Source organism: Myiozetetes cayanensis, unplaced genomic scaffold, assembly GCF_022539395.1.
Source record: "Myiozetetes cayanensis isolate MyiCay16 unplaced genomic scaffold, myiCay2020 scf1, whole genome shotgun sequence".
NCBI lineage: Eukaryota > Metazoa > Chordata > Aves > Passeriformes > Tyrannidae > Myiozetetes > Myiozetetes cayanensis.
This window is the reverse complement of record NW_026086604.1, coordinates 105,678,734-105,705,080: the sequence shown is the minus strand read 5'-3', so window position 1 is coordinate 105,705,080 and position 26,347 is coordinate 105,678,734. Positions and strand designations below refer to the sequence as shown.

The window sequence follows — 26,347 nt, the reverse complement described above, 5'->3', positions numbered from 1 at the left end:
ACAGAGCATACTGCTGCAGGTGTCATGTTTGGAGCCAGAGCAGGGGTTGAGTTTGCTTGACACTCTCCACGTTCACTATTTGTGGCCTCACCAGGCATTAATCACACGGTGTGAATCTTCACATTCCAAGGGGTTCCCTCACGCTGGCTTTATTTTAGCAAAAGCATGTCATTCATTCACCATAATGAGGTTGCAGGAAAAGACATTGCTTTGCCTTTGTTAAAAAAAAACAACAAAAAAACAACAAACAAACCAACAAAACAAAACCAAGAAGCGAGTGGCATTCTTTTTTGTCTAGTAGCCTTCACTACAGCCTTGCGCTGGAATTTGAATGCCCTCAGAAATAAATGCTCTTTAGAGCAAGAGGATGCCTTCTGCCCTCCTGGAGGAATAACAAGCCAAACCTGGGCTTTTCCAGCCTTTGGACAACTGCTGTCTGCATGTGAACAAGATTTGCTCTGGTCTCTGGATTATGTAAGAATTTGACTAACATTAGGTAGAGTCCAGGCTGGGATGGCAGAGGGGAAAAATCTAACAAGTCACGTTTTCCTTGCAATCGGAACTGTGAAAGGCTGTGGACTAAGCCATGAGACAGGCAGGACGAGGATCCAGAATGTCATCTCCCTGTGCTCTCAGTGGAAATCATTGTGTGTGTCTGCATTAACACTATGTTTCAGATCAGGAATTCACATTTACAAGGGAATTTCACATTGTGGAATGTGAGGCCACAAGTATCACACAATGGGTCAATCAAAGGGTCCATCTGTGCTGGACAGCAGCACTGGCAGATGCTATTTAGAGAGAACATAAAAACCAGGTCCCTTTCATGCATGGGGCATTGCCTTTGTCTGGCACTCCCCTGGCCCAGGAAGGGGGTCTGGCTCTGCTCACCTCCCCGGGGTGAGTAGGGAGGACAAGCTACCCAAGCCTCAGCTCTCAGCTCTGCCAAGCTCCACCACTGAGAAACAGTAAGCAAGCCCCATGCAACAACCCTAGTGCCCAGAAACTTTTGGATGCATGTAAGCCATGGGAAGCGTCCCGGAAAAGCATCTGCTCTGCTCTGACTGTTAACAGATATGCAGCCTGCCAATGGGACCTGATCAGAGCTAACCCAAGCTAAATTCTCCAAAACATCCCTCGCTCTTCAGGTTTGTTCCTACTGCATCATGCCACCTGCTCAAGTAGGCACAGCCAGGAATGCTCTGTGCACTTGATTGATCAGGGGAGTTGCGGAGAGCTGGATAAACTCTGGCAGTGAGACGTGTAGTCCTCGGGAGCCATGGGTCATTCTCATCCAAGCAAGCATCAGCATGAAGTCACATAGCAACTTTTAAAATACTCTGAAAAGTAGACACAGGAGCTGTGCAAAAAGGTGTGAAACTCCCGAGCACTTGGTTATTTCCACGGGAGCTTTTGGCAGAGGGCACCGGGTAGGCACCGCCTGTTTGATTTAACGTGAGGGCTCGCCTTCTCGGAGGGGGACGAGGAGCAGTGGCCATAAACTAAAACACAAGCTTCACATCAACATGAGGAAGAACTTATTTCCGCTGAGGGTGGCAGAGCGTTGGAACAGGCTGACCAGGGAGGTCGTGGAGACGCTCCAAACCCACCTGGACGCGTTCCCGTGCCACCTGCTGGAGGTGACCCTGCCTCGGCAGGGCGGTTGGGCTGGCTGATCTCCAGAGGTCCCTTCCAGCCCGATGCGAGGTGCCGGTGCCGCTGGCGGTGCCGGCTGGGCGGGCGGGCCAGCAGCTATGGATAGGCGGCAGCTTTCCCGGCGCGGCCGGGCGGGACAGCAGCTATGGATAGCCGGCAGCTTTCCCGGCGCGGCCGGGCGGAAGGAAGGGAAGGCAGGAAGGGAAGGCGGGAGCGGCTCTGCGCAGCTGCGGCCCGGGGGCGGCGGCGGGAATGGCGTCCGTGGTGCTGAGCGAGGCCGAGAAGCTCTACATCGTGCACGGCGTGCAGGTACCGGGGCGGGACGGGGCGAGCTGCAGGGCAGGCTGGGGAGGAAGGGAGGCTGGGAGCGCTCCGTTGTGGTGTCTGGACGCGAATCTCTGGGGTGGTAATCGTCCGGGCACGCTGAGCATCAGAACGGGAAGCTGGCTGAGAAGCAGAACGTGGGTTTGTTTTCTTTCACTTCTGTCCCCCTTTACCTATTTTTCATTACTCTTTCCACCTCTTCCCTGGCGCCTCCTCAAATTTTTGCCGTTTCGTAGAGTTTTAGCCTGCCGCTTAGCAAAGGAACGTGAGTGCACCAAGGAGGAAGAGTGAAGGATGTGTGGGGAGAAACACCGGTGACAAAAGGACTGTATTTTTACTGAATTTTGCTGAAAAGCAGCCTATTTCTATGGAGGCGAGTCTATAGGATGAGAGGATGCACGATACCCGTTTTTGAAATACAGATGAAAACATTTGGAAGGCCAGTGGATTATTTTTGTCTGCTGGGCCCTAATTACTGCTATAAAAGTACAAAACTTGTGCATCCCAGGACAGGCCTGATGTAGTCTTAAATAAAAGTCTGTGATGAAACTATGAGCTGATGCTTTTATATCATTTTTACTACTGGGTTTGTATAGCAGAAGGAAAGTTTCAAGTCACAGAATTTTTTTTGAACTTTTCGTTACTGATTCCCTTAAGCACAATATATTGATTGTCATGCTTAGGAGGACCTGCGTGTGGATGGTCGCGGCTGTGAAGACTACAGATGTGCAGAAGTAGAAACAGATGTTGTATCAAACACAAGTGGGTCTGCAAGAGTAAAGCTGGTAGGTAAATTTCTTAGTTTGAATTGATCTGACATTTAATCTTGAAAACTGCGATCACTGTTGTGCCTAATCCCTGGGGAAAAATAATCCTACTACTTTACAGTGAAGTGAAATTACTTTTGGCATGTGCAGTATTTTAGTGGTTCTGCAGTAAGAGCTGTTTCCAGAACCAAAATGACAGAAGTAGTCTTGGATATTAAGAGTGTATTTTTAACCTAGAGAAAGTTAATATGTATGGTAATTATTTGAAGAATCTTCTTAAGCTTAATATTGTCCTTTTAAAGCCTTTCCTTCTTTAGAAAATTCAGTGTTATTTTAAGTTCACTCTGATAGTACAATCAGATTACTGAAAGGTAGAAATATCAGCTAACTATAGACATTTAAACTAAACAAGTAATTCTGTAACTATAATTTCTGTTCTGTGATATGTTTTTGTTTTAACAGGGAGACACTGATGTCTTGGTAGGCATAAAAGCTGAAATGGGGACACCAAAGTTAGAGAAACCAGATGAAGGTTACCTGGAATTCTTTGTTGACTGGTTAGTATATTAGAAAAGAATTAAATAGATCTAATGTTTGGAATAAATGACTAATCAGATCTTGCCATTCTTCAGAAGTTTATACCTTTATTCCACTAACCTCCAGTAGGAGTCTGAGTAAGAAAAAGAAGTTATTTTACTGTCCCTATAGCAGTAAACGTTCAGAAACTTTATGCTGGTTCTGCAGACCCAAAATAAGCAAATCAATGGGAGTTAAAGAATGAAACCAATCCCAAACAGTATAGCATCACTGCAGCTGGGAAAGAGTAATGGTTCAATGACACATGCATTTAACATGACTTCGTGACTACAATGTCAGCTGCTGTTTTTACAATGACAGAATAGAGAAAATCTCTTTCAAAAAAAGTAAATATTCCAGAAGAAAAGAATTGACTGATACAGACTGTTCTTTAACTGTACTTAAAGGTTTGCTTGCTTTGCCTGATAAAACAGTGGAAAAAAGGTTGAAGTGTGTTTTGTTCAAATTCGTTTGTTTAAAAAAAGAAAAATCTCCAGTGTGAACTTGAGATGCAAAAGCTAATTAGAAAATTTAGTTATGCATTTATCAGAGAATCTGTGTTTCATTCACTAAAATGATATTTGTTTTAATCATATTCCTTGCTTTTTTGCTACAAGTGCACTATGGTTTATCCTTACGGTCTTCATACTGCTTGAATTATGAAGGAAGCTAGAAGAAAAACTGAGAACTCTTACTTTCAGGTTGCTCGGAGATAGCATAGTGACATCTCAATGTTATTCTAGACTGTCTATGGTCTGAGAGTATGGTATCCATGTCTTGCAGATTTCCTAAAAACTGGTTTTTATGAAGTAATGATGTTTTGGGAACCTCTCATTAAAGCCTTGGCACTGTTAAGTTAGCTGTTTTGCATGTGATATTTCTTTCTATTGTAAATAAAAAACGATGCTACTCTGACATTAAACCAATATACCCTTGGTAAAACTAACATATGAGAGCTACTGAGTAAATGTCTATCTGGTAATCTTTCTAACCTAACTGGCTGTGTCTGCCTTAACATTCATGTCGCATCATGCAGCGTTATCTAAGACTGCCTCTGTACCTCATGATGTATTAGTTAACTGTGGAAACCTTGTGCATTGTAGAGGAAAGGACCTACCTATGAATGAATAGTTTCTCTATGATTACTGTTCAAAAAATACCAGGTGGGAAGATGATCTTGAATGTGATCCTGCTATTACAGGGGATCTGAACTTGCTTGCTTTATGCAACTCATGCTTGAAATATCCTAAATAATATATGGGGTTTTTTTTCTGATGGTTTCTATATGAACAAAGTCCATTGACAGCAGGGACATTTCCTTACTAAAACAAGTAGGCTGTGGACATGTGGCAGTTCTGTGACACTTCTTGCATATGTAAATAAATGTTAGAAAAACTTCAGCTCATTACATTAACGTTAGGTTGTATTTTTAACTGTTAATCTCTGCTTCATAAGATGGGAGATGTGGAGCAATATTGTGCAGGATGGATTTTGTCAGTTCTGGAAATCAGTAATTGTTAATTTCTGTGATAACACAGACCAAAAGCCTAAACTTCAGAGGAGTGTAGTCACTTCTCACATGCTTGTGCCACAGGGAAAGGTATCCTCTAGCCTCCAGAAAGATCCAAAAGACAAAATGTGAAGTGGAGGCAGCTTGTTCTATGTAAAGGGAAATATGCTGCTGTCAGTACTCTGATGCTTTTCCAGGCTGCCAGTGGGTGGTAGTAACTGCACATAGTTGGATACCCTGCATCTCCTGGTGAAGTTCGTCTGTGTTCTACTTGGCTTTTATGTTGCTGAAACTAATAATAAACACTCAGACAGCAATGATTACTGTCCTAAATTGCTTATTTCCCAAAACTTCCATGGTTTGCTTTCCTGGTTGAAATAATCACTTGCTGGATTAGATATATTTCTCTGCCCCAGAATTCTGTTTCTCATTATTCTTCTCTGAGTCCTTTACTTAAAATCTGAGAAGCACATTTAGTCACATTTTGAGATAGAATTTAATGCAAGTCTCTGGAAGGGATGATATTTCTGGCGCTGATTTGTGAGCCTGGAAATTAATTATCATAGATCAAGTCCATGTCCTCTGTGATATCCTTACTGCCCATCATTACTGGAGAGGACATTCATCTTGGCCATTGATGTTGAAGGCTGCTATGTCTGCTTTTCTCACATTTGAGTTTTGGGGCTGTTCTGAGTTACCATTTTCTAACTGTAAGAAATAACAACAACAACAACAACAAAAAAGCAGGCATCTGAATTCCTTGAATGCATTTGATTCTGTTTGTGGAATTAGGAACATATTTGTTCAAGTACGTCCATCTGTAGATTACAGTATATTAATGGCCTAAGCAACAGGTGTAAAGTGCTTAAGTACTATGAGAGTAGGGTTTTTCTGCTAACAGCAAGAAATTGAGCAGAAATCTGTGGCAGAAATATCATTATGAAGTCGTGATTAGTAGGCAGTGTAACACTGAAATGATCTTGATGGTCTTGAAAGTTACATTTAATTCAGGAGTAAAAATTTTATGCCAATGCTAAGTTCTTTCTATGCCCCATAAACCAAGTTTTTTTGCATTTTTTCTTTCTAGCGTGTTAGACAACCCCTTTTCAATTTTTGCCCAGTATGCTACAGTAATAATCTGTAGGCATTAGGTGGCAGTATCTACCATATAGTTATTATAATAGCGCACTGCTAACCTTACTTCTTTATTTTACTTTGATTGCATGGAACTAAAGTGTTAAGATGGAATTGAGATGCAGTGAAACACGATATTCCAATTGAGTGTTATGTTCTTGCTACTCACTGTAGAAGAAAGTGTCCACTTACAGTCAAAAAATACAACATTTGATAAAACTTTGTATTTAGAAATAATAATGAGGCATAGATTGAAGTTTATATAATTCTTTTCAGCTTGTTGTAGGGATCATAATGCTTGCATAACTGTACTTCAAACGGAAAGGTTAAAACAGAATGATCTAGTTAACTTTCAAAAAGCTGCTTCCATGGATAAGGGCTTGTTTAGTACAACCTGAAGACGTGACTCAGCACTGAGTTGTACTCAGATATGATCTGATCTTGTCTTATAAATTTGGTGGCTAATATTAATGCAACTGTGAATAATATTGCATGTCATACTTGCAGTGCTTGTTTGTGTGGCAAATGTAGTTTGGAAGCCTAGGTCAGTGCTTGATTGTCAGTAATGCTTTTCCTTGTTTTTTAAGCACATATAGTGCTGTCTATTTATAGTAGCAGCAGATAACTTTTATAAAATCCAGTAGCTCTTCCTGGTATTCTGAGTTTTCATAAACTGCAAAACAAGTTGGGAGAATTACGGTAATTCTTGTAGGTAAGAATAGGTAATCATATATAAGCTTATAGGTTCTGCAGTATTGTTGATACAGTTCACTTGATGATTTAAGTCATGCCTTGATTATGTGACTCTTTAGTTGTTTTTTGGTTTTTTTTTTTAAGGTGAAGGGATTATATTCCAAGACTTCGTTTTCTGCTGGTTTTTTTGTACTCCTGGTGTGCCTGTTAGAAAAGCTAAGGCTTTGTATCATCATATAAACACAGAACATGCAGGACGAGTTGGCACTGGGAAGTACCCAGCCAGAAGAATACAGGGCTTTAGTATTACAGATTTGGAACATACCGAAACTGCTTCTGTGGAACCACTTCCTTTCCTATGTTCTGCAGTGAGAAATTAACTTTGGGAGAGGTGTGACTCATTTATTTTAAAACAACATTTGCAATGCTGCTACAGCTCCACTGCTTGAGAATACTCTTCTCCTCTCTATAAACCAGAGTTTGTGTTCAGAATCTTTGTTCATTACTTGGCAGTAAATGCATCTCTGGACATTTCTGCTCTATTTTATTGTGCTTTGGGGGAGAGGCCTTTTTTGTTTGCTTTGGGGTTTGTTGTTTGGGGGTTTTTTTGGTTGGTTGGTTTGGGTTGGTGTGGATGTTTTTGGTGGTTTCTTTTGTAGGCCTGTTTTCTTTTATTCTTAGAAATTTGTTCTTAGCTGTGTATAAGGCTCCAGTACCCAAGGACTTTCTTGTCTGACTACTCATAAATAAATTTAGTTAGGTTGGAATCAGGGAAGTGAAGACCAGAGACTTCTGTCAGATCTCCTCTCCAAAATATGTTCTTTAGTTGCAGCTCTCTGTAAGCTGCAGTTGCTGAGAATAATGAGCTACTTTCTGTAAGGGGCTTGATAGCATGCAGTACCCTTCAGTAAAGAAATTACCAATTAAGGTCAGGCAGTCATGTTACTTTAAAAGAAATGTGTATTCTACTTGTCATATTATCACATCTTCTTCTTAGCCACCCTCTTAATAATTTAACATTCAACTCTCACCAGACTGTCTTGTTAACTGTTCTGAACTTAATACAGATTTCTCTCACTTTTTTATTTTTCTAAAGGGTTGAGGTGAGAGAAGATGGCAATGCTTAAGAAATAATCCCTGAGAGAATTCACCAACTTTAGCATTGCAACTTGGGAACTGAAGATAGTGGTGGAATTTAGATAGTATCAGTATTTGTAACAAAATGTTGGTATATTATCTGCATCAGGACATTCTCATATGCAAAATGGGAATAATTTCTTTTCAGATAGGATGCTTATTCTCGTACAGATAAATCCTTAGATATTTTTAATGCTCTGTATTTAAGAAATGTTCTTTGGGTATTGACTGCTTCAGAAGTGAAAGTATTTTTTCTTTCTTTATCTAGTTCTTCAAACGCTACTCCTGAATTGGAAGGCCGGGGAGGAGAAGAACTTGGCACAGATATAGCAAATACACTCTACAGAGTATTTAGCTGCGAGAACAGTGTAGACTTGAAATCCCTTTGTATTAATCCCAGAGAGCACTGCTGGGTTCTCTATGTTGATGTATTGGTAAGTAAGGAAATGAAAACTAAGATTCAAGATTTTTTTAAGGCGGAGACTTAAAAAAAGCTTCTCATAATGTGATATAATGTTTCACAAAATTAATGGCCATTTTCTTGTGAATCTACCTATAATAGTTAACCCCTGTTTCCAGCTTGCTCTTTCTACTCTTCTTGATGCTGCTGCTCCACTGCAGAACTGATAAAACACTGAATACTCCAAATCTGTCACAGATGAAAATCACTGAAGATCACTAAACTTTTCTCCCAAGCTAGTTGCAACAGCAAATGTATTGTTCTAATGAATGTAAACTAGTATTATGTATGTTAGCCCTAAGGTAACTGCCCATCCTATCTGCTTCTTAGCACTATTATCAGTACTAATTCAGTAATGTAAAATAGAAACTTTTCTGGTAAAAGCTACATTTGGCCTAGGCACTTTTTGGTGGAAGTTGTATACATGTATTGAATGTAGAAGATAAACTGAATATTTGTTCCCATTAAGAAATGGAAACTGAATTTTATGCATACAAATCTCATGCATGTAGCAGCTTGATTTCCAAACTATGCCATATTTAAACTACTCTGCCACAGGGATTTTAAAAGAAATCTGCAAGTCAGACTCTCCTGAGCATTATTCCCAATTCTTATTAGTCCAAAACTGAGTTTCTCTTTGTCAAATTTGGAAGTGAAAATATGTTGAGGGATCTTACTCACAGAAATCCATTAGTGTCTATTATAAATGATTTGCAAAATGTTAAGCTGTGTGGCCAGGAAAATTAAATACAGGATTTTGTTAAACGGAACAGGAACATTTAGACTAAGACCTAAATAAATGTGAAAATTAGTTTATTAGGTGTTTAAAAAGCAGTACCATTAGCCTAATTATGGCAGATACGGTACATACTGTGACAGTCCACGCACAGAGCGACTGAGTGTGTGCCACTGCTGAGGGCTTTAACAGCCCAAGTCACCAGCTTATTGGAGCTTGGCACAGTTTAATAGAGAATGAAGTGTTAGTTCTGAGAAATCACACTGGGGCCTTTAGTTACTGGGTAATTACAAGCAGAGGTACAGAATATTAAATGCTGTGCTTATTTAAGCAATGTACTGCTCAACATTGCATAAACACAGCGTAAACAAAGACTTGCATAAAGCTGACTAGTGCAGAAGTAGTTCTGTATAGCTTCTGCGTGAGATATAATTGGTCATTGTTTGATTCTTCCCAAGCAGATTTGCTGGTTGTCCACAACTACAGAGAATAACAGCCTTGGTATTTTCTAGGCTACTAGCTGTATCAGAATTATGAACATCAGGACCTGTGTTATGTGAGGAATTTTACATTTAGCTTTTTTACAGTGCCAATTAACAATCTGTTGTAGGTTCATAATCACGACTGAACTTGATGAGTCTTTTTAGTGTTGTATTCTGCGGGGATTTTTTGTGTGAGCCATTGAAGAGCTGCTCGTACATTTAGAAGAAGTCACTCTTAACATTTGTCTCTTGTTCTGTTGCCTGCCTTACCCCCATTCTTTCTCCCCCTCAGGTGTCTTTATTTTCACACTTTTGAGGTCATTGTAAGATTTCCTTTTCTAAATGGAAGACGTGTATCACATGTGGTAGTGTATACTTAATGTAGGTGCTTGATACCTACAGGTTTTGCTGAAGCTGCTCTTGCTGAATCATTCCTGTAGAATTTTACTTTAATAGTACCTGGTGGGAGTATGATACTTGGGCTAATACAAGGTGCAAGTCATATTATTTGTGGGAGTGTTTGAGGGAGACAGATTCTAGCTATAATAACAATGCTCCTGGAGAGTATTTTGGGTGGTATTTTCCTTCAGAGTTCCTGGAAATTGCTTCCATTGGTGTTTTTATTGCACAAAACTAGAGGGAAAATAAACCTTAAATCTGTCATAAGCCTGAAAATACTGGTAGTTTGTGGTCAGATGGGAAGGTACTTGTTTGGAAGTGTCTTGTTCTGAAAGACAAAAACCCAGAAAAAGTGTTGTGAACCTGGAAGTTTCACGCTGTGCAGTTTAGCCATATGCACTTTGATTGAAACATCTATACCCAGCTCCTGTGTGTAAACAAAATTTGACATATGCAACCTGAAAAGAGAAAATGGTGTGTTTCACAAGGTCGTGCAGCTTTTAAGATTAAGAACATCTCTCAAATATTTTCTAGTGGTCAGTGTACTTGGGGCTTGCTGTAATTGTGTACAGACTGGAAAGAAAATAATTTCAGTCATACCACAAAGAAGCAGAAATATGGACAAATTGAGATATGTGACAAAGGTTGAGAATATGTACATCGGCCTTTCAAAATAGATGCATTCTTTCTTGATAATGTAAGGCATTCCACTTCCAAGTAGTAGCTCATGAATGTGGAGAACAGTCTCACAGAACTGTAAGCTTGTTCTCACTCTCTCTCTGTTTCCCTCGATTTATTTCCCTTTCTAAGCCACCGATGTCAGAAATAAGATTTTGGCATTTTTGAGTGTGGTTTTGATATATGTATAGCCTTCTCCACATAATTTGGCCCAGCAGTCCGCCATGCTGAGCAAGGAGAATCAAAGCATGCAATCCCTTATTGTTCCCTACTCAGGAGTGTGCTGGGGGGGAGGGAGAGTGCATTAGGTTCTGTTGAAATTTTAGCAATTCACTACTGAGCACCTCTCAGGATTTCCTCATGTTTTCTATTCCCCCCAAGTTTGATAAAAAAAGAAGTTAAGAATCTGTCCTTTTGGAAGAAAATCTTCTTTGAATAAGGCAAAATCTACAATGTTTTATCTTTTTTTGCCAATAACTTTTTTATTTGTACGAGATAGTTAAAAGCATTCCTTTCTAAAACATCCTTTGCTTCCCATAACTCACAGTTATGTAGACTTTCTTATTTCTATAAATAAACAAACAAACAAATAAAGAAAGAAATAAACGGCAGGGGAGATCTCAGTACAAGGTGCTTCAACTGAGAAAAGTGTTCACTTCTTTGTGGAGGAATTCTTGTACCATGCTTGTTACAGGTTGTGTTCCTAGCCTGTAGGTACCACTGTAGTACAGATAAGGTTTTAGAATAGCAGCCTGAACACAAACCTAGCAACAGTGCAGACATATCCCATTATTGTGTTTTAATAACAAAGATATTGTGGGGCTTATTGTGTTATCCAGTAAAATCCAATAATGACTGAAAGTGGCAGGTTAACCTCTCTGTATCCAGCAGCTGTTTGTGAAGAAATAATCTAATCACCTTTGTATTTAGCTTTCTATTCCAACTTTTTGTCGTTCTTTTTACACTATTCAGTCTGTCTTCATAAAGAAATTGTCTTTACAGAAAAGCTGACTTATGATTTGGTCCCAGCGCGGGAGTTTATCTCATTTTTAAATAGATTTTGAAGAACAGTCAATGCAATCAGTGTTGCAGAACTTGTTTTGCTCTCATCATACAGCAGAGATTGATGTCATGGAGAAGCATCCATATGTTCCTTCCAAAGAAGTTTCAAATGCTTACTCTGTGTGTGTGTTTTTGTGTGTGTGTGTGTTCTCATAGAACAGTACTGGCAGCTGAGAGCAGAGCTTGTCGGAGAACTAACAATAAGCTGTGGGCAAACACATCTTTGAGGTGTCTGGCAGCCTATAGAAGGTATTGTGGTTTTGGGAGCCCTGCCTTTTTGCGTAGTATGCAGTGCTGCTGTTCTCTTTGGCTGTTGTTCTCCTGATCTTCATGGGAAGCAGCTAAGCTAGACTCCCTCCACACACCTCACTTGCTTGATAACACTGTTACTTGAATTAGGCATCAGGATTTCCTTGGATCATTTTCAGCTACAAGACAAACCTGATGGTGGCTCTTTTCCTTAAGGAGAATAAATCACAGTGTGCCTTCATAACTATAACTTCTGTAACTACCTTTTCATACTGTGTTCTCATTGACAATTTGCGTTGCTTCCTTAAAAGCAGTTGGTGTAGTCCAGCTGATATTTTAAAAAGGCTCCTCTTTGAAATAAAGTATAAAAAATTGACTGGTTTGATTTAATATTAAAGAATGAATGTGATGGGTTTATAAAGAGTGTTCTGGTCATAGTCTAGTTCAGAGCCTTAGCACAAGAAGATTAAGAACAGAGGTGGTTTCATTTCAGGTTCTATTATTAAATTTTATCATTAATTTTATTACAAAGTGTATTAACTCTTCTATTTTGCATGTATAATGCAGTTAGCCGAAATCTTAATTTCCTATCTGTTTCTTTTCATGGAAGGGTTTTAAAGACAACTTTGTTTTTTAAAAAACTGTTCTGGTTATTAATTTTCTTCCTTTTCAAGTAGGTTTAAATAAAATAAAGACTTCATTTAAAGGCACTAGTCCAATTTTCTTTTAAAGAGATTTTTCTTTTCCTCCTCAGTTATTGGAATGTGGTGGGAACATCTTTGATGCAATCTCTATCGCAGTGAAGGCAGCTCTCTTTAACACAAGGTAAAGCACAAATCTCATTTCATGTGAGTAAAAAGTGGCATGGGAAATGGAACAGAAGTACTCTCTGTGAACAAAGCAGTTTTAATGCTTAGTTATTTAAATAAGAAATATCCAAGGCAGCTTGCATTCAGATACAAGGCAGTCCATTTTCATGCAAGTCATATGAACTAATGTTTAGTTCAGTTTCTAATAATCAGGTGTCATATTGCATTGTGGTTGTATGCATAGTCAGGTTCACAATATAACCTCTGTTCTGTAGCCAGATCCAGACAAAAAATGTCTTGACCATGAGATTTTGTTGCAGGTAGTTGGAGGACTTTGTGTTGATGCCTTCTGGGTTTGAAGAAGTATTAACTGATATGTGATGCTCTTGATTAAGAAGCCCTCTGTCAGTGTGACTACTGATTTATAACTAGCCTTGATTTTCCACTTCTGATTTCATTCTCATTAATTTTTAGTCTAGAGTTCTTTTTAAAACTAAGAAGAAAATAATGGTAGTGAGAAATTGTGGTGAGGGGGAAATGATGTGTCTTTAAAAGAACTTTGACCCATGCATTTTAATTCAAAGAATGGAAAACCAAAATCTAGTAGAATGAATGATGCAGATCCTCTGTGTGGTTTCTAATGGTAAGATTCACTCGTATTTTTTCTACTGTTTTTATCTTCTTTATCCGTAGGTGGGAAGGGAGTACAGAGTTTTGTAGCACCCTTGAGAAAAAAAGCTTTGCTAAAAAAGTTACATGACAGCAATAACTGGAAGAGGTGCAAAACTTAGATTCTTACAAGCATACACTTTTTAAAAGTGGATCTCAAATTGTCCTTCAGCATTAAATTAGAGATCTGCTAAAGCCACTAGTGTAGTTCTGGCTTATTTATCAGGGAATCAATGCACAGTACTAGATCTGGAAAAGTATGTGCAAAAAGAACGGGAAAATATGCTTTTGAAGACAAGCAGTATATCAGATTATAAACCCTTTAAAAGGAGATGAAGGAAGAATCCATCTGAGACCAGAATTTGTATATGTTGCTGAGAAATTTCCCATGTTAATCAAATTCTCAACAGTAACTTCTAACAGTAGATTGTTTTTATAACATTAAGAAATACTGTCACAAATGTAATGGCTCACAAAGGAGTTGGCAGTACACTAAAGGGAAGAAGTGCTTTGTTTTTCCCTGGATGCAAAAGTTAGTTAAAACAGTTACTACCATGTAAGTTGTTTTGCAGATCCAAGGCACATATTTTATTTATAAGATAACTGGGTCTTTTTTCTTACTTTAACTAGAATAAAGAGAGACAATTATATAAAAAGTAATGAATTAAATAAACAAGTAGAAAAAAAATGTTGCTTTGAGAATATGGGCAACATGGAAGGTGTAATTATTCTGATGATTCTGCTTTATTGTTCATTTTTCTGCCAACTTGTGTCCTTTATATAATCTGTAATCTATAGAGAACATTCAGGGTCTTGTTAAAGTTGGGTATTGTATCAAAATGGGGTACAGTATGACATAATGGAGAGCCCTGTTGATTTTTTACCTGTGGAAAACCATGTCTTACTGAGTTTAGCCATACATCTAATCTCATAAAAGATCAGAAAGTCAAGAGGTGAAATTCAAAGTGAAAACCTATTGTCCTCCTTCACTATTCCTCTCGCTTTCTCTTGGTAGCTACTAAGTTTTCTTTGGATTGACACAAGGCTGTTTAAGAGTAGCTTCCCGTTCTCCGTAAAGTCTTATTGTCCAAACAAGACGTCAGTTTGAAAATATGCTTCAGATTAAGTGTTCTGAACTTTGCTTGACATGTGTCCCTCTTTGAGTCTTACTTGCTTTTCATACTTTGTTTACAACCAGGTTTTCATTAGAAGTGTTTCCAGATCTTTGCCAGCCTTGACTGCAGCCTTGAAACAATGAGCAGAGAGCTCAAGCTGTTGTTTTTCTTTGAAGCTACAAAATTTTAGATATTCAGATAGGCATTTGAAAACTTCAGCTTCATCTTCAAAATCTTGCTCTAAGCATTTCTCTAATAGCTATGGACACATTTTTCTTTAGAGCTAAGTAAATGCAAAATCGTGATTTAAGGAATTTTACGCAAGACCGGCAGGATATAAATCCTTTGAATGCCTGGCGTGACTCATTGTATCCCCTTCAGGCATGGAACAATGACAATATGACTCTTTTTGGGGGAACATTTACTCCTTGCAGGTTTGTATTGTTCACCATGTTCTAAAAGCTATATCAAGATCATGTGCAAAAGATAGCAGGCATCCAACTTTCTTCTTAACCCTGTCTCCAAGGTGTTTAAGGATGGATTTATTCATGATGGAAGTAGATATTGCAAAATATGCAATATTAGCTACTGTGTCAGGACATTAAACTTGGTTCTGTGAAATGTGCCCACATGCCACAGAGGCTGCAGAAACTAGGCAAGTTACAAAAACCACAGAGTTTATAACACAACAACTTTGCCGATATCGCGGCTTTTTGCTGAACAGCATGGTAGAGGCAGAACTGATGCGTGCTTGCAAGGGCGGAACTGGTTTTGCAGTTGTGAAATCTGGGTCTGCAGCACACAGAAAAGAGCATTGTTTGTTACTTGACTGAGTCTCGCTGTACAGATTTGTGCCCTGATTAGTTACAGGAATCAAAATAGAAAAATAAAAGTTGCAAAGTAAACATGTACAGCTACTTCTTAAGATAAATATTCACAAGCTGGGAGAGGAAATCTCCAATGTTCCGGAAATAGTTTGTGCTACATTCCCTTTTCCTAGTTTTTGTGTCCATGTACTCCCTTTTTATGCAACTACGATGCTTGTGTCTGATCTTTCTGCCGTTGCAATAGTTCTAATTTACACCTCTTTCATCTGTGCTTGGCCAAAAAAGCTCCTTGCAGGCATTTTTCAGGTATTAATTCTGGCAACTTTTTCTTGCAGACCAGACACTGCTCTGGTTTCATGGCTATTTTAGGATGGAGTTAAAAATTGCTTAATCTCACAGATTTTCTTGAAATGTTGCTTTGTTTTTTAAACACTGCTCTGGCACATACACTTCTTGACTAGGCTGTTTTTCCAGTGTTGTCCATTGTCCTGCTTAGCTTGAGGATCAATCACCTTGTGACTTCATTCCATCAATTTTTAATAGAATATTTTGTGCTTGAAAATAGGCTTTGAGGCATTTCTAATGAGTTGGAAAGCATTTGGAGTTTTGTTTCAGGAAAAAGTACACTTCACAATTGTTCTGCTTACTCAAAGTCTTAGTTTTGGCTTGACCCAGGCCATTGTACCTGTAGGGAATTTGTTGTCACTGGAGCAGGGTTAGCTGCTGTGAAGTACTTGCCACTAAGATTTTTAGCCACAAATAACTAACATACTCTTCCAGGGAACAATAAAAAGTCACTTTGTATTGGTAGGGGAAATGTTCGTTAAATCAATCCCTATCTCCTCCTCCTCCAAAAGAAGAGATTTCTTAGAGACGGCATAAAAGAATGTAACCTCCAGAGTCTAATTATAAACACAGGGCTACTGTAAAAGTACTAATAAAAAAAAAAGACTGTGGTTACTGAAGTTAGCTGTTGGGGGACATCTTGAAATATTTTGTTTTCAAGTGCAAATATGTGGAAAAAAAAAAAGGAAAAAAATAGTATGGGAGCTGTGTGGGGGTTTTACTGGCCAGCAGTGTAAAGTCTCTCAGTCAGTACTCCATCCTAACGGGCACCTGGATAAATGAGGGTATGTAAGAAGATGCTGATGTTCTTGGCAGCTTGAGGTACCATCTTCTACTAAATTGTTTTAAATTATTTTATTCAGTATGCTAAGAAAAGTGCCTCCCATTAATGTCTATCACAAATACAATACATGTACCACTGATAAGGAGCCTGTCTAGTTCATTTGTGAGGGAGCTCATCATTCACAACTGAGAGGAGAGCATTTCTTGGATTTCTGCCTGATTTTTATTCCTGCTCTGTCCTTGTATGTTATATATCACTTGTATATCTGTCCTCAGAACAGTAGAGTCTTCTGGCTTCTGGAAGAATGAGAGTATCCTGCCAATCTTTCCATCTTGCCAAAGAGAAAGGGCTTTGCTAATGTTGTCTTTCTCTTTACCCCAAGTCTCCCTTAGTTAGTGTTGCTCTTTCCTGAAGGGCTTTACTGTTTGTATTTGCTACTGATGTCACAGCTTTGCCAAGGAATATAATTACTGTAATTCTGTCAACTTTACTGTTGCTTGCAAAGTTGGGAGCCACGGTATGAAAGGATTCAGTCTTGGTAATTTCTCTCCTATGCATCCAGGCAGAAGTACAAAGAATTATTCAGACCTGATTTGTGCAAATTCCGAAAGAATCTCTCTCCATATAATTGGGTAAAAACCAACTCAAATTCTGATGGTTTGAATGATGTAAATATGATGATCTTATCCCAAATGTCTTTGCACTTACAATGTTTTCTTCCTAGTCTTTTTTCCTAAACATTTTGCCTCATTTAGAAGAAAAGGCACTTCCTGGAGTTGTGACTGTATAGCAGCTTTATTTGTTACCTGTTCTGGCAATGATTTTGCACATTTTGTTTCCACAGAATACCCAAAGTGCGTGTTCTGGAGGATGAAGAAGGCACCAAAGAGATTGAGCTGTCCGATGACCCTTACGATTGTATTCGACTTAATGTAGAGGAGGTGCCCTGTATTGTCACGCTGAGCAAAGTAAGCATGACAAATTTCTGACCCTCTACCTAGAAACTTCAGTTTCTCTTAGTATCACCTGCCATTTGTTATTTCCCTAGAGATAATATTTGTGTTACAGAAATGGTCAGTGTCCACTATGCAGGTATTTGTTTGTCTTTGGCCTCCTAATTAAGAAGAACTTTTACTGATTAAGGGTGTTTTTTGCAGCTCTGACTTGTAGGTTTCTACTTGATGCGTTCTTATGCATCTTCTTGCATGCAGAAGAATTGTTTATTGTTCTTTATCTGCTCCTTGCTTAACATCCATAGCAGCAGATACTTCAGTATGTTAGAACAAGTGGCCATTGTTGTGAGGGGCGGAGGTTGTGTCATCTGCCTGGAATTACATGATGAGTATTTGTTGCTGGGGACAGAACTCCATTTTCGTGGGCACAATACCGTGCCTTCCCTTTCAAACAGGTTTTCCATAGGTAGCACACAGCTAACACAGTTGATTTTAGGGATGCTGCAATTTCCACTGCAAGTGTTAGTGATTTGCTTAGTTACCTGAAGGTTTGTGTGGCGTTTCTTTTGAGCAAGTTGCATAAATAGCAGAGGCCATTGCTGAAGTGAGGGCTCACCTGAGTCTCAGGGTATGTAATTTTCACCTAGAGGGGAGCAAAGTCCACGCTTGGAGCTGGGGGGGAAATGGGAATAGGGAGTTTCATATAGATGAAAGGACAGTAGAGAGGAAAACAGTATGAAATAGTGACATGGTTATCTCACCTCTGTTGTGTATGTACACAGTTTGGAGTCAGAGGCTGTTTAAATACTACTCTATCAAGTCAGTCTCAGACCACTTAAAAAGGCCACATGATACTAGGATATGAGACTGTAGATAACTAACAAAGCTGCCACTCACAGGTTAACTTGTTAATGGAAGACCTTAGCAAACTGCGATCTAATACATCGTTTTGTCACTAACTTACAGATTGGATATAGGCATGTGGTGGACGCTACCCTTCAGGAAGAAGCCTGTTCTTTGGCAAGCCTGCTCATTTCTGTGACCAGTAAAGGCGCCCTCACTTCTATGAAGAAAGTGGGGAAAGGCAGCCTAGATCCCGAGAGTATTTTTGAAATGATGGAGGTAAGGAGTTTTGAGCAGTTGACTGTCTTGGATGATACTGGATGAACTGGAACTTGTGTATATGGAAAGCTGCAGTAAGGACTTCTGTAGCAGAGATCTTGATGGTTTGATTAGGTGCCCAAGGGACTTTGTAAAGGTCACAGGTGGTTTCTTTGAAAAAAATTGTAATGTGAATGGATGTTATCTAAGACTTCTGGGTGCCTGAAATGTATGGTACTTACATATGTTTCAGGCAAATACTTCACAGCTGTAAGGCAGTAAAGCTTAAGCTGATAAACTTTGAGAGTATTTTTGAAGAACATGTTCCCTCTTTTATAGTTTCTCTTAAAAACTGAAATAGCAAAACACCTAACATGGTATAGTCCTTATAAAAGTAGAGGTGGTGTTTTTGAATTGCTAGTGCATGGTGTTCTCTTCTAGCACAACTCATTTGTTTTATTATAAGCTTACTGTTCTCATTTTACTGTTTTTCTTTGCTTCTTTATTGAGTTTCTGATCTACCCCTACTTCATAAAAATACTAGTATCTGGATCTTGTCCACATCCATGTAAGAATTCCATTTTAAATCTTTCTTCAGGCTCTTCTTAAATATGTTCTGCAGTGTAAATTTTCATGCCTGAGTTTGGCCTTGAGCGTGAGACAGAAATGGGTTTTGAGCTTGGAAGTCAGAATAAAAATTAGATACTTCAGGCTGACTCTGTTTCCAAGAGATACAGGACTAATTTCAGCCTGGCTGTAGTGAGGAATGCAGAAGTTGGAGCCAAGTTTGACAATAGTTGGTCTCAAGTGGAAATTATGTGCTTGAGTCTGTATGGCACTTGACTGTGTCGTGATGTCAATACAGAGTGCTAATCTTGGTGGTACCAGTGGGGTTTTCATTTGTGTTCAGAGATGTCACTTTCTCCCTTATCTGAATAGAGAAGTGTTATCTCTAACCTGGCATCCTAAAGAAACCTAACTTCCTCTGGGCATCTGATGTGTCTTCCTTGATGGATTTTGTGTCTGATGCTGACTAAACGTCATAGAAAACTTGAAGTTTTGGGTCTAGGGCTGCTAGAGAGATTGGTGCTTAAGTTAGACACAGGTTCATGAAGAAGCTGGCCTCAGTGCCAATTCCCTGCACCAAGCTTTGATGGAGCATCTGTTTTGATCACCAGTTTCACTCTACATTGAGCCCTAAACAGGAAATGAACTTCTGCAGTTCCATTGTATACCCTACCCCGAAAGGCTGTGCCTGGGCTTATGTATTGCACTTCTAAACTACTGGTCGGAGATGCATATGGCAGGTAACCATGGGAAATCTTCAGACCATCCTATTCTGCGAAGAACATTAGTACACTTGTCCCTGCTTGTTGGTGCAGGGAGTTACAAGCTTAAGCTGATCCCTTGTGCCATCTTTCACGTGCTTTGGAAGAAGCCTTCCCTCCTGAATGTTGAAGAGTTTGAAAGAGAGAGAGAGAAAGTTGATCAAAATACCCCCAATATGTTTTCTGGAAAGTCAAGTGTTTATCTGTTTGGCCCTGCCCTAAACTCAGCAGCCTGATTAGGATACCAAGAAAAACAAAAAGGCCTGGGAATATCCATTGGAGAAGATGCATAAACCGTGTTTGACACCTCCATTCCATAGTGATTTGGCTGCAGGTCAGAGCGTCAGCTTTCCCTGCCTTGTAGAAAACAGATGTTCTAGGGCATATCTCTTAGTAAGGAAGTTTCATGGGAAAGTTTCGGGAAGCTGCCAGCATTAGGCTTTGTTTTCCTAAGTTTGTGATCTGATCCATTAGAGAGGCGAGCAGGATTAAGAAAGCAATAGCTTTGTGTCAGTACCAAAGTTCTGCACAGTTCCCATTCACTTTGACCTGGTGTGAGTGACATTGTCCTACATTTGAGGAGTAGAATGCAGAAAGTATATCACTACTTGGGACTCCAGACTGCTGCAGTGATCTTTGTCCCAGTGGGACAAAGAGCTGTTGGGACAGTTCTTGTCTGTGCCCCCCTTTATTTAGCATGACTCATAGTATCTAGGATTGACAGCTACCCTGCTGCATCAAAGCTCTTCCCAAATTTCCTCTGGTACCATGGGCCATGTTCTGTCACCTGGTTCTTCAATTAAAAATGTATCTTATTTTAAGGTTTGTGCACCCATGGCTCCAATAATTGTCACCATCAGGCGAAAGAGAGCTTTGTGTCAGCTGTATGGCAGGCCTAGGCTTCATTGCGTAGATCAGGAGCTAACAAACTCAGTGTAATATAACCTGCCTTTGGCTCTTCAGGGATAGGTGGGCTCTCTTCATCTCTGTATGGAGTCTGTATTTCAGATCATTTAGAGGAACCCTGGGAAAGCTTTAATGGGCACCATTGCCTTAAGATCTTTATTTGAGCATTGCCCGATGTTTCCTTCCTCTGTAGCTTCCACAGTACAATTGTGTGTGGGGGAGAGTAGAGGCTGGTGTCAGAGCTAATCCTTGTGGTTTTCCACTGCTGGAGCTTATTTTTGTAAGGAAGACATTGTGTTAACTCCTTGGACAGTATAGAATTGCAAGTCATATGAACGGTCTGCCCACAGACTGATTTGGTGACGCAGCCAGTGTGCATTTAGCACTTTTCTGGCCATAGAACACAGTGTTGAGCTAGTCTAAATTCACTCTGCTGATTCTGAGCACCTTCAGAAGAGTTCACTGAATTTTCTATTAGTAGGCTGCTCTGCTGGTCAGGTGTCTCTTGTCCTCTGGCAGCTAGAATATTGCTTCATGCTGTGTGCTGGCTAATTTGAGTATGTGCTTGTGCCTGGTGTGAATTTAATTTGTATTCCTGGATGATCCAGCGGTGCACAGATCTGGTATTAATGATCATGGAATGCTTCTCTGATGAATGAGAGCACTGCCTTTATGGGTGCATTTTTCCAAAACTTAATCGAATTAAAATGAAACTTCCACCATCATTATTTTTCTTAATTAAAAGCATATTTTGGTGATACCAGCTGGTGTATATGAATCATCAAAGGGAAAATATTTGTCAAAAGGAAGTGTTCCGTAATAGTTGTCTCCTGTTAATAAGCATATGTCTCAGATTTGTTTTGCTTTCTTTGCATTGCAGACAGGACAAAGAGTAGGCAAGTCACTGCACCTAGCCCTTCAGAAGATTTTGGACGAAGAAGAGAGTTTGGGGACGTCACGGCCAAAAGTTGGATTTCTAGGATGAGATTTTATTAAATGTTCGAAACTGTTTTTAATTAATTGTGCAATCTTGTGCGTTTGTATATAAAGAAAAGATTGGGGTTTTTTTGTTCCAGTACAGTTCTCATTCTGGCTAAGAGGCTTTTAAAATTTCCCTAAGCATAAAGAAAGCTACAGTTACGTGCAGATAAGAAAATTAGAGATGCTTTCCACACGGATCGCTGTTCACACCTGGGAAGTGCACCAGTAGCAATTGGTGCCGCTGCCTGGGAAGCGCTTGAGTCTGCTTTCAAGAGTGACTGGTGTAGGTTCCACTTAATTCGGTTAGCACGCCTTCCACTTCTGGAGACCAGATGCTGTGTTCTAGAGCATACGTGGGGCTGTGCAGCACTAATGAGAATAGCACTAGGTGGAAGTCTTCCTTCAAACTCCCACTAAAATGTGGTTAGATTTTATTATAAATAAAACATGTTCCCAGGTTTCCGATTTGTATTTTAAACCACGATTTCTTTGCTCACCAGAGCTCTACCTGTCCCTTTTGCCAACAGGTGCAATAGCAGCCTAGCCACAGCTTCTCACAGTGGCTAAGGAGAAGGGGCATGGCTAAGGTAGAAGGGAAAATGAGTTAATTTTTAAGAGTCAGACAATTCAGCTGGAAAAGCCCAGTGTCTGTCAGTAATGATCCTTCACAGGAAAAGACAGAAGATGGCAGATAAGGCATGCTAACAAGTTGTATCACCAGGTGTTGAAAGCAGTGGTCTCCCTCCCTACATCAGTTGGTTGGCACAGCAAAGAGTAAGAGCTGTTGATTTGGCAGGATAGGAAGAGACAACAGACGGAAGAAGTCAATGGAAGAAGTTGATTTTTAAGTTGATACTTCGTCTGCGTGTATTAGAAGGATCATTTTGAACAAACATTACGGCAGAAGTTACTACAATAATCCATGAGCAATGTTTTCTGAATTTCCCGTTTTAATTTCATTATATCAGATTAAGAACGTTCTCTTGACTGTAACGTGTTTGGTGGGAAAAAGGGGAAAGCCCAAGATTTGTATTTTGAAGAGTTGGGATTTTTTCAGTACCTTAAGTAATGGGTTAGGTAGGTTATGATGATGCTACAATGTAATAGAGCCAAAAAGTGACAATCAGTATATGTAGTCTTTAATCACTTCAATAGAGTTATTCTGTGTGAGGCAAACACTGACCTGAGATCAGCTCTACAGTAGCTGTGATCCATCCTTGCCATGCAAAGCTACTTGTAAAAACATGAAAGAAAACTGAAGGGAGAAAAAAACATTTAAAGTACCTTAGACTTATCACAGTCAGTTTTTGTTTGATCATGTGTTGTTTAATGTTTCAGAAAATGGTTAATCTAAATGAGATTGCAAGGCGTGAACCTCAGCCATTCTCTGAATAGCTGTTGCCTGTTTTATTACAGATTTGTGGTTGGATACCAAAAGGCTGCCCTGAGTGACACTCAGGATGAATTTTGTAACGTGGTATTAATAGTGTATTTCTCCATAGCCTTCCAGCTGAAGGATCTCCAAGCATCTTGCAAGTTACATCATTTAAGATGCTTCTTGTCCCCTCTCCAAATCCTTTTAATTTTAAATTTAATTTCCTGAGAGCTGGAGGTGGTGGTGGGAGAAACATTACTGTGTTTCAACTGACCCTCTGTGGAGGTGAATATATGTGCACTTCCTCCCCACTTCTTACTAAGGATAGCAACTATTCAGCTGTCTGAGATTCAGGATACTTATGTGCTCAAGATACCTAGGAAGAAAATTCTTGGTGCCTCAGCATCTGTGTTTGATGCCAGCCCAAGGAACAGCTGTCTATACAAAAATGGCTACCTTGGTCACAAAATATTCGGTGCCAAGCACTTCCTCAGAGCAACACTGTAAATTAACCTGGTGAAAGCATCTGCAGCACTTCCCCTAAGCATGCATGTCCTCCGCCAGGTCTTCTGTAGCTGGGTAAGGCAGACACAGAATGCACTGGGGCTCTCCTGTACTCACCGCTTCCCATCTAATGGCATGGAAAAGCAGTGGGGTGGAGTGTCACCCCAGTTCAGACTGGGTCTGCTTCAAACCCTGAGATATAAATAATGAGCCAGCCCAGCCAAAAGTATTATAGAACTGCTAGCTGATCTCAGCTGCCCCCGGAGGTTTGTTGCTACCAGCTCATGTCCCAGATGGATAAACAAAGCTCTGACAGGGGTAAAAGGTCCTACAGCTCTCCCAGTTGATACAATATCTGCCAAGAAATCTTTGAGACTCTGGTTCTCAGGCATGCTAAGGGCTATGCTGCCCATTTCCATTTTCTTAGTTCCCTTTAACCCCTCCCTTCTATTGCAGACTTTTAATAGAGACTTCAGCTGAGAAGGCTCCTGTTCCCGTCTGGGCTGATGGAAAGTTCCATGTGTTGCTGTGCAGATACTGCCACGTTTTCATTGACTCGAGTCCAGTAGAACTAAGAGGAAACATCTGTGGAGAGGGATAGCTCTCTGTTTGTCCCAGAAATTAATTGCTTCTGCTGGGAGTGTCAAGAGGCTGAAAGCTGTGTACTAGAGGTGAGGAGTCTTATCAGCTCCTGCTAGACTTTTACTCAAGTTGCCTAAAAAGCGCACGCTTCAAATTTACCTGTTTCACGAGGGCAGTCTTCTTGGAGCAGGAGAGGGCTAGGCTGTAGGTCAGTGGAGCTGGCAGATTTACCAAGCCCGGGAATCCTGTCAGCCAGCGTTTTGCAACTGCAGTTCAAAATTGCAGTTGTGTGGTTTGGGGAGGAGAGGGGAGCTTGTTCTGCCCCGTGGGCAGAGGTGGAGGCAGTGGGGAGGAGTGAGGCTATACCACGTGCAGGCAGGCTTTATATGAAAGCTTGCTTCATCACAGCCTGTTGTGAAGACAGGCTGGTGTGGAACCAGAGCTTGCTCACAGCTCCTTTGAGACTGACGTGCAGATCTCTCTTTCAGGAATTTCACACTCTTATTCGACATAAATAATAAGGTTTTTCTGCATTTTCTTTGTAAATGGGAATTAACTGAGATTTACCCACTTCTACTAGGACTCCAAGCTTTTCTTTTGAACTTTAGCAGGTGCCACTGCCCTCCTCACCAGTGCGATGTTCTCCAGCCCTGCTGTGGCTCTGGTTTACTTTGCCTGTGGTCAGCAGCCACTGAGACCCAGAGAGTGGAAGAAGCAAAGCTATGACTGATGAGACCTGTGTGCTCCAGTCCTTACCCCTGAGCCTCCTTTCCTTTAACACACTTGAGCAAAATGCAAAAGCAGGTCTGCAAATGGTACTGAATCTCTTCAGCCATCAGCCTCTGTGTTATTTCTCCCTGCTCCCCAGTTCCTTGTCTCCTAGTGCACTCCTGTGTCATTGCACTCCCTGCCCACGTGAGGTAGCTTTTCCTTCTAAGGCAAAATGTGGCTGCTCCTGTTAGCTGTGCCTCACAGAGGCTTCTTTTCCTTTGCTGAGGTACCAGACTCCCAGTGATAGCGCTAGGCCACAGCAGGGCACTTTAGTACATGTCTCCCCACAGAGAAACCAAGGCAGTGCCTTGGTTTTTCCTTGGATAAACTGCATTTCCAGCTATTCAGTAACAAAGACGTTTTTGCTGTTCCTGCAAAATAACATTAGAATCTCAAACATGCTGTTAACGACTCCCTGGTGATGGTTTCAACCCCAGTTTCATCGACTGGAACACTTTTTAATAAAGCTATGATTATCTTACGAGCTCTGTGAACATCTCTGATGCTATCCTGTTCTCAAAATTTGGGTAAGATCAGCAGCACAGGCACGCCTCAATTTTCAAGTCACACCATTTGTTGATGAGGTGATCTCCCTCATTTAGACTGATATCGTAGCTACTGCAGCCCCTCAGCTTGTACCTTCAGAGGGGTAAGAGGAAATGAAATCTTGGCCCTTTCTGATGTGCAGAGACCCTTCTCCACTCAGCCAGCAGGGCAGGAACCACAGCCAAGCCAGTTGTGCTCAGGTGTCAGAGGTACTTGGAGCCACCAGCTTGCAGGCACCCTTTTCCAGAGGAGCTCTCCCACTTTCACGTTCTCTCTGTGTTCTAGCAAATGGTAAGTTTTGGTATTTCCACAGTTGGAAACATATGGATTGAAAAGTCATGATTTAAGTCCTACCTCTCTTCTTTCCCTCCAGAGAGAGACCAACTTTAACCTGATGAGGCTTTTCAAGGGCATGGATTGCTTTCTTCCTGCTGTCTGATCGTGCAAACTTTTCTCTGACTTAAAAAAATAAAGCAATTAATGATGCTGAAGTTGAAATTCTCTTACAATCCCGAATTCAGCACCCACAGTAATATGAAAGCAAACCAGTTGCTCAAAGTGGGAACAATGTACAGTAAAAGCATAAGCTGACAGAACCTCTGCTTGCCAGTCCTAAAATAATGACTTCAATGGTGACTGCACTCGAACTGATGCTGTGACAGGCAGTTTCGTGCAGCCTGCTCAGTGAACCTACACAATTAGGAATTCCTCCAGAGTTTTGGTGTTAGACACCTGACTGCAGTTTTCCTTTAGCTGTTTGGACTTTGGCAAGTGGATGATGGGCAGAAAAACAAAGCAGTAAAGACAGCTGGATTTACCCCTAGCCCCAGGAGGTGTATCCTCCAAACAGAAGGAAGCATGAGTCCTTTGGTCCAGTTCCTTTGGAAA

At 40.4% G+C, this 26,347-nt stretch overlaps 2 protein-coding genes across 2 annotated transcripts in view; one reads left to right on the top strand and one right to left on the bottom strand.

Moving 5' to 3' along the window:
* The window catches only part of CDCP1 (CUB domain containing protein 1), an 88,379-nt gene that overhangs the window by 10,951 nt on the left and 51,081 nt on the right, over positions 1 to 26,347 (bottom strand). The gene's annotated exons all lie outside the window — the stretch shown is intronic.
* EXOSC7 (exosome component 7) lies at positions 1,894 to 22,146 on the top strand. The gene is made up of 8 exons (XM_050328922.1): positions 1,894 to 1,965; positions 2,664 to 2,765; positions 3,210 to 3,304; positions 8,066 to 8,231; positions 12,618 to 12,688; positions 17,257 to 17,380; positions 18,332 to 18,487; positions 21,581 to 22,146. Exons 1-8 carry the CDS (start codon positions 1,909 to 1,911, stop codon positions 21,683 to 21,685), a joined length of 876 nt encoding a protein of 291 aa, XP_050184879.1. The 5' UTR covers positions 1,894 to 1,908; the 3' UTR covers positions 21,686 to 22,146.

Excerpts from the sequence above, each read along its gene's own strand:
- EXOSC7 (XM_050328922.1), top strand. The coding sequence starts at position 1,909 with ATGGCGTCCGTGGTGCTGAGCGAGGCCGAGAAGCTCTACATCGTGCAC. Across the intron at positions 12,689-17,256 it reads GCAGCTCTCTTTAACACAAG|AATACCCAAAGTGCGTGTTC; the intron begins GTAAAGCACAAA and ends TTGTTTCCACAG. Across the intron at positions 17,381-18,331 it reads GTATTGTCACGCTGAGCAAA|ATTGGATATAGGCATGTGGT; the intron begins GTAAGCATGACA and ends ACTAACTTACAG.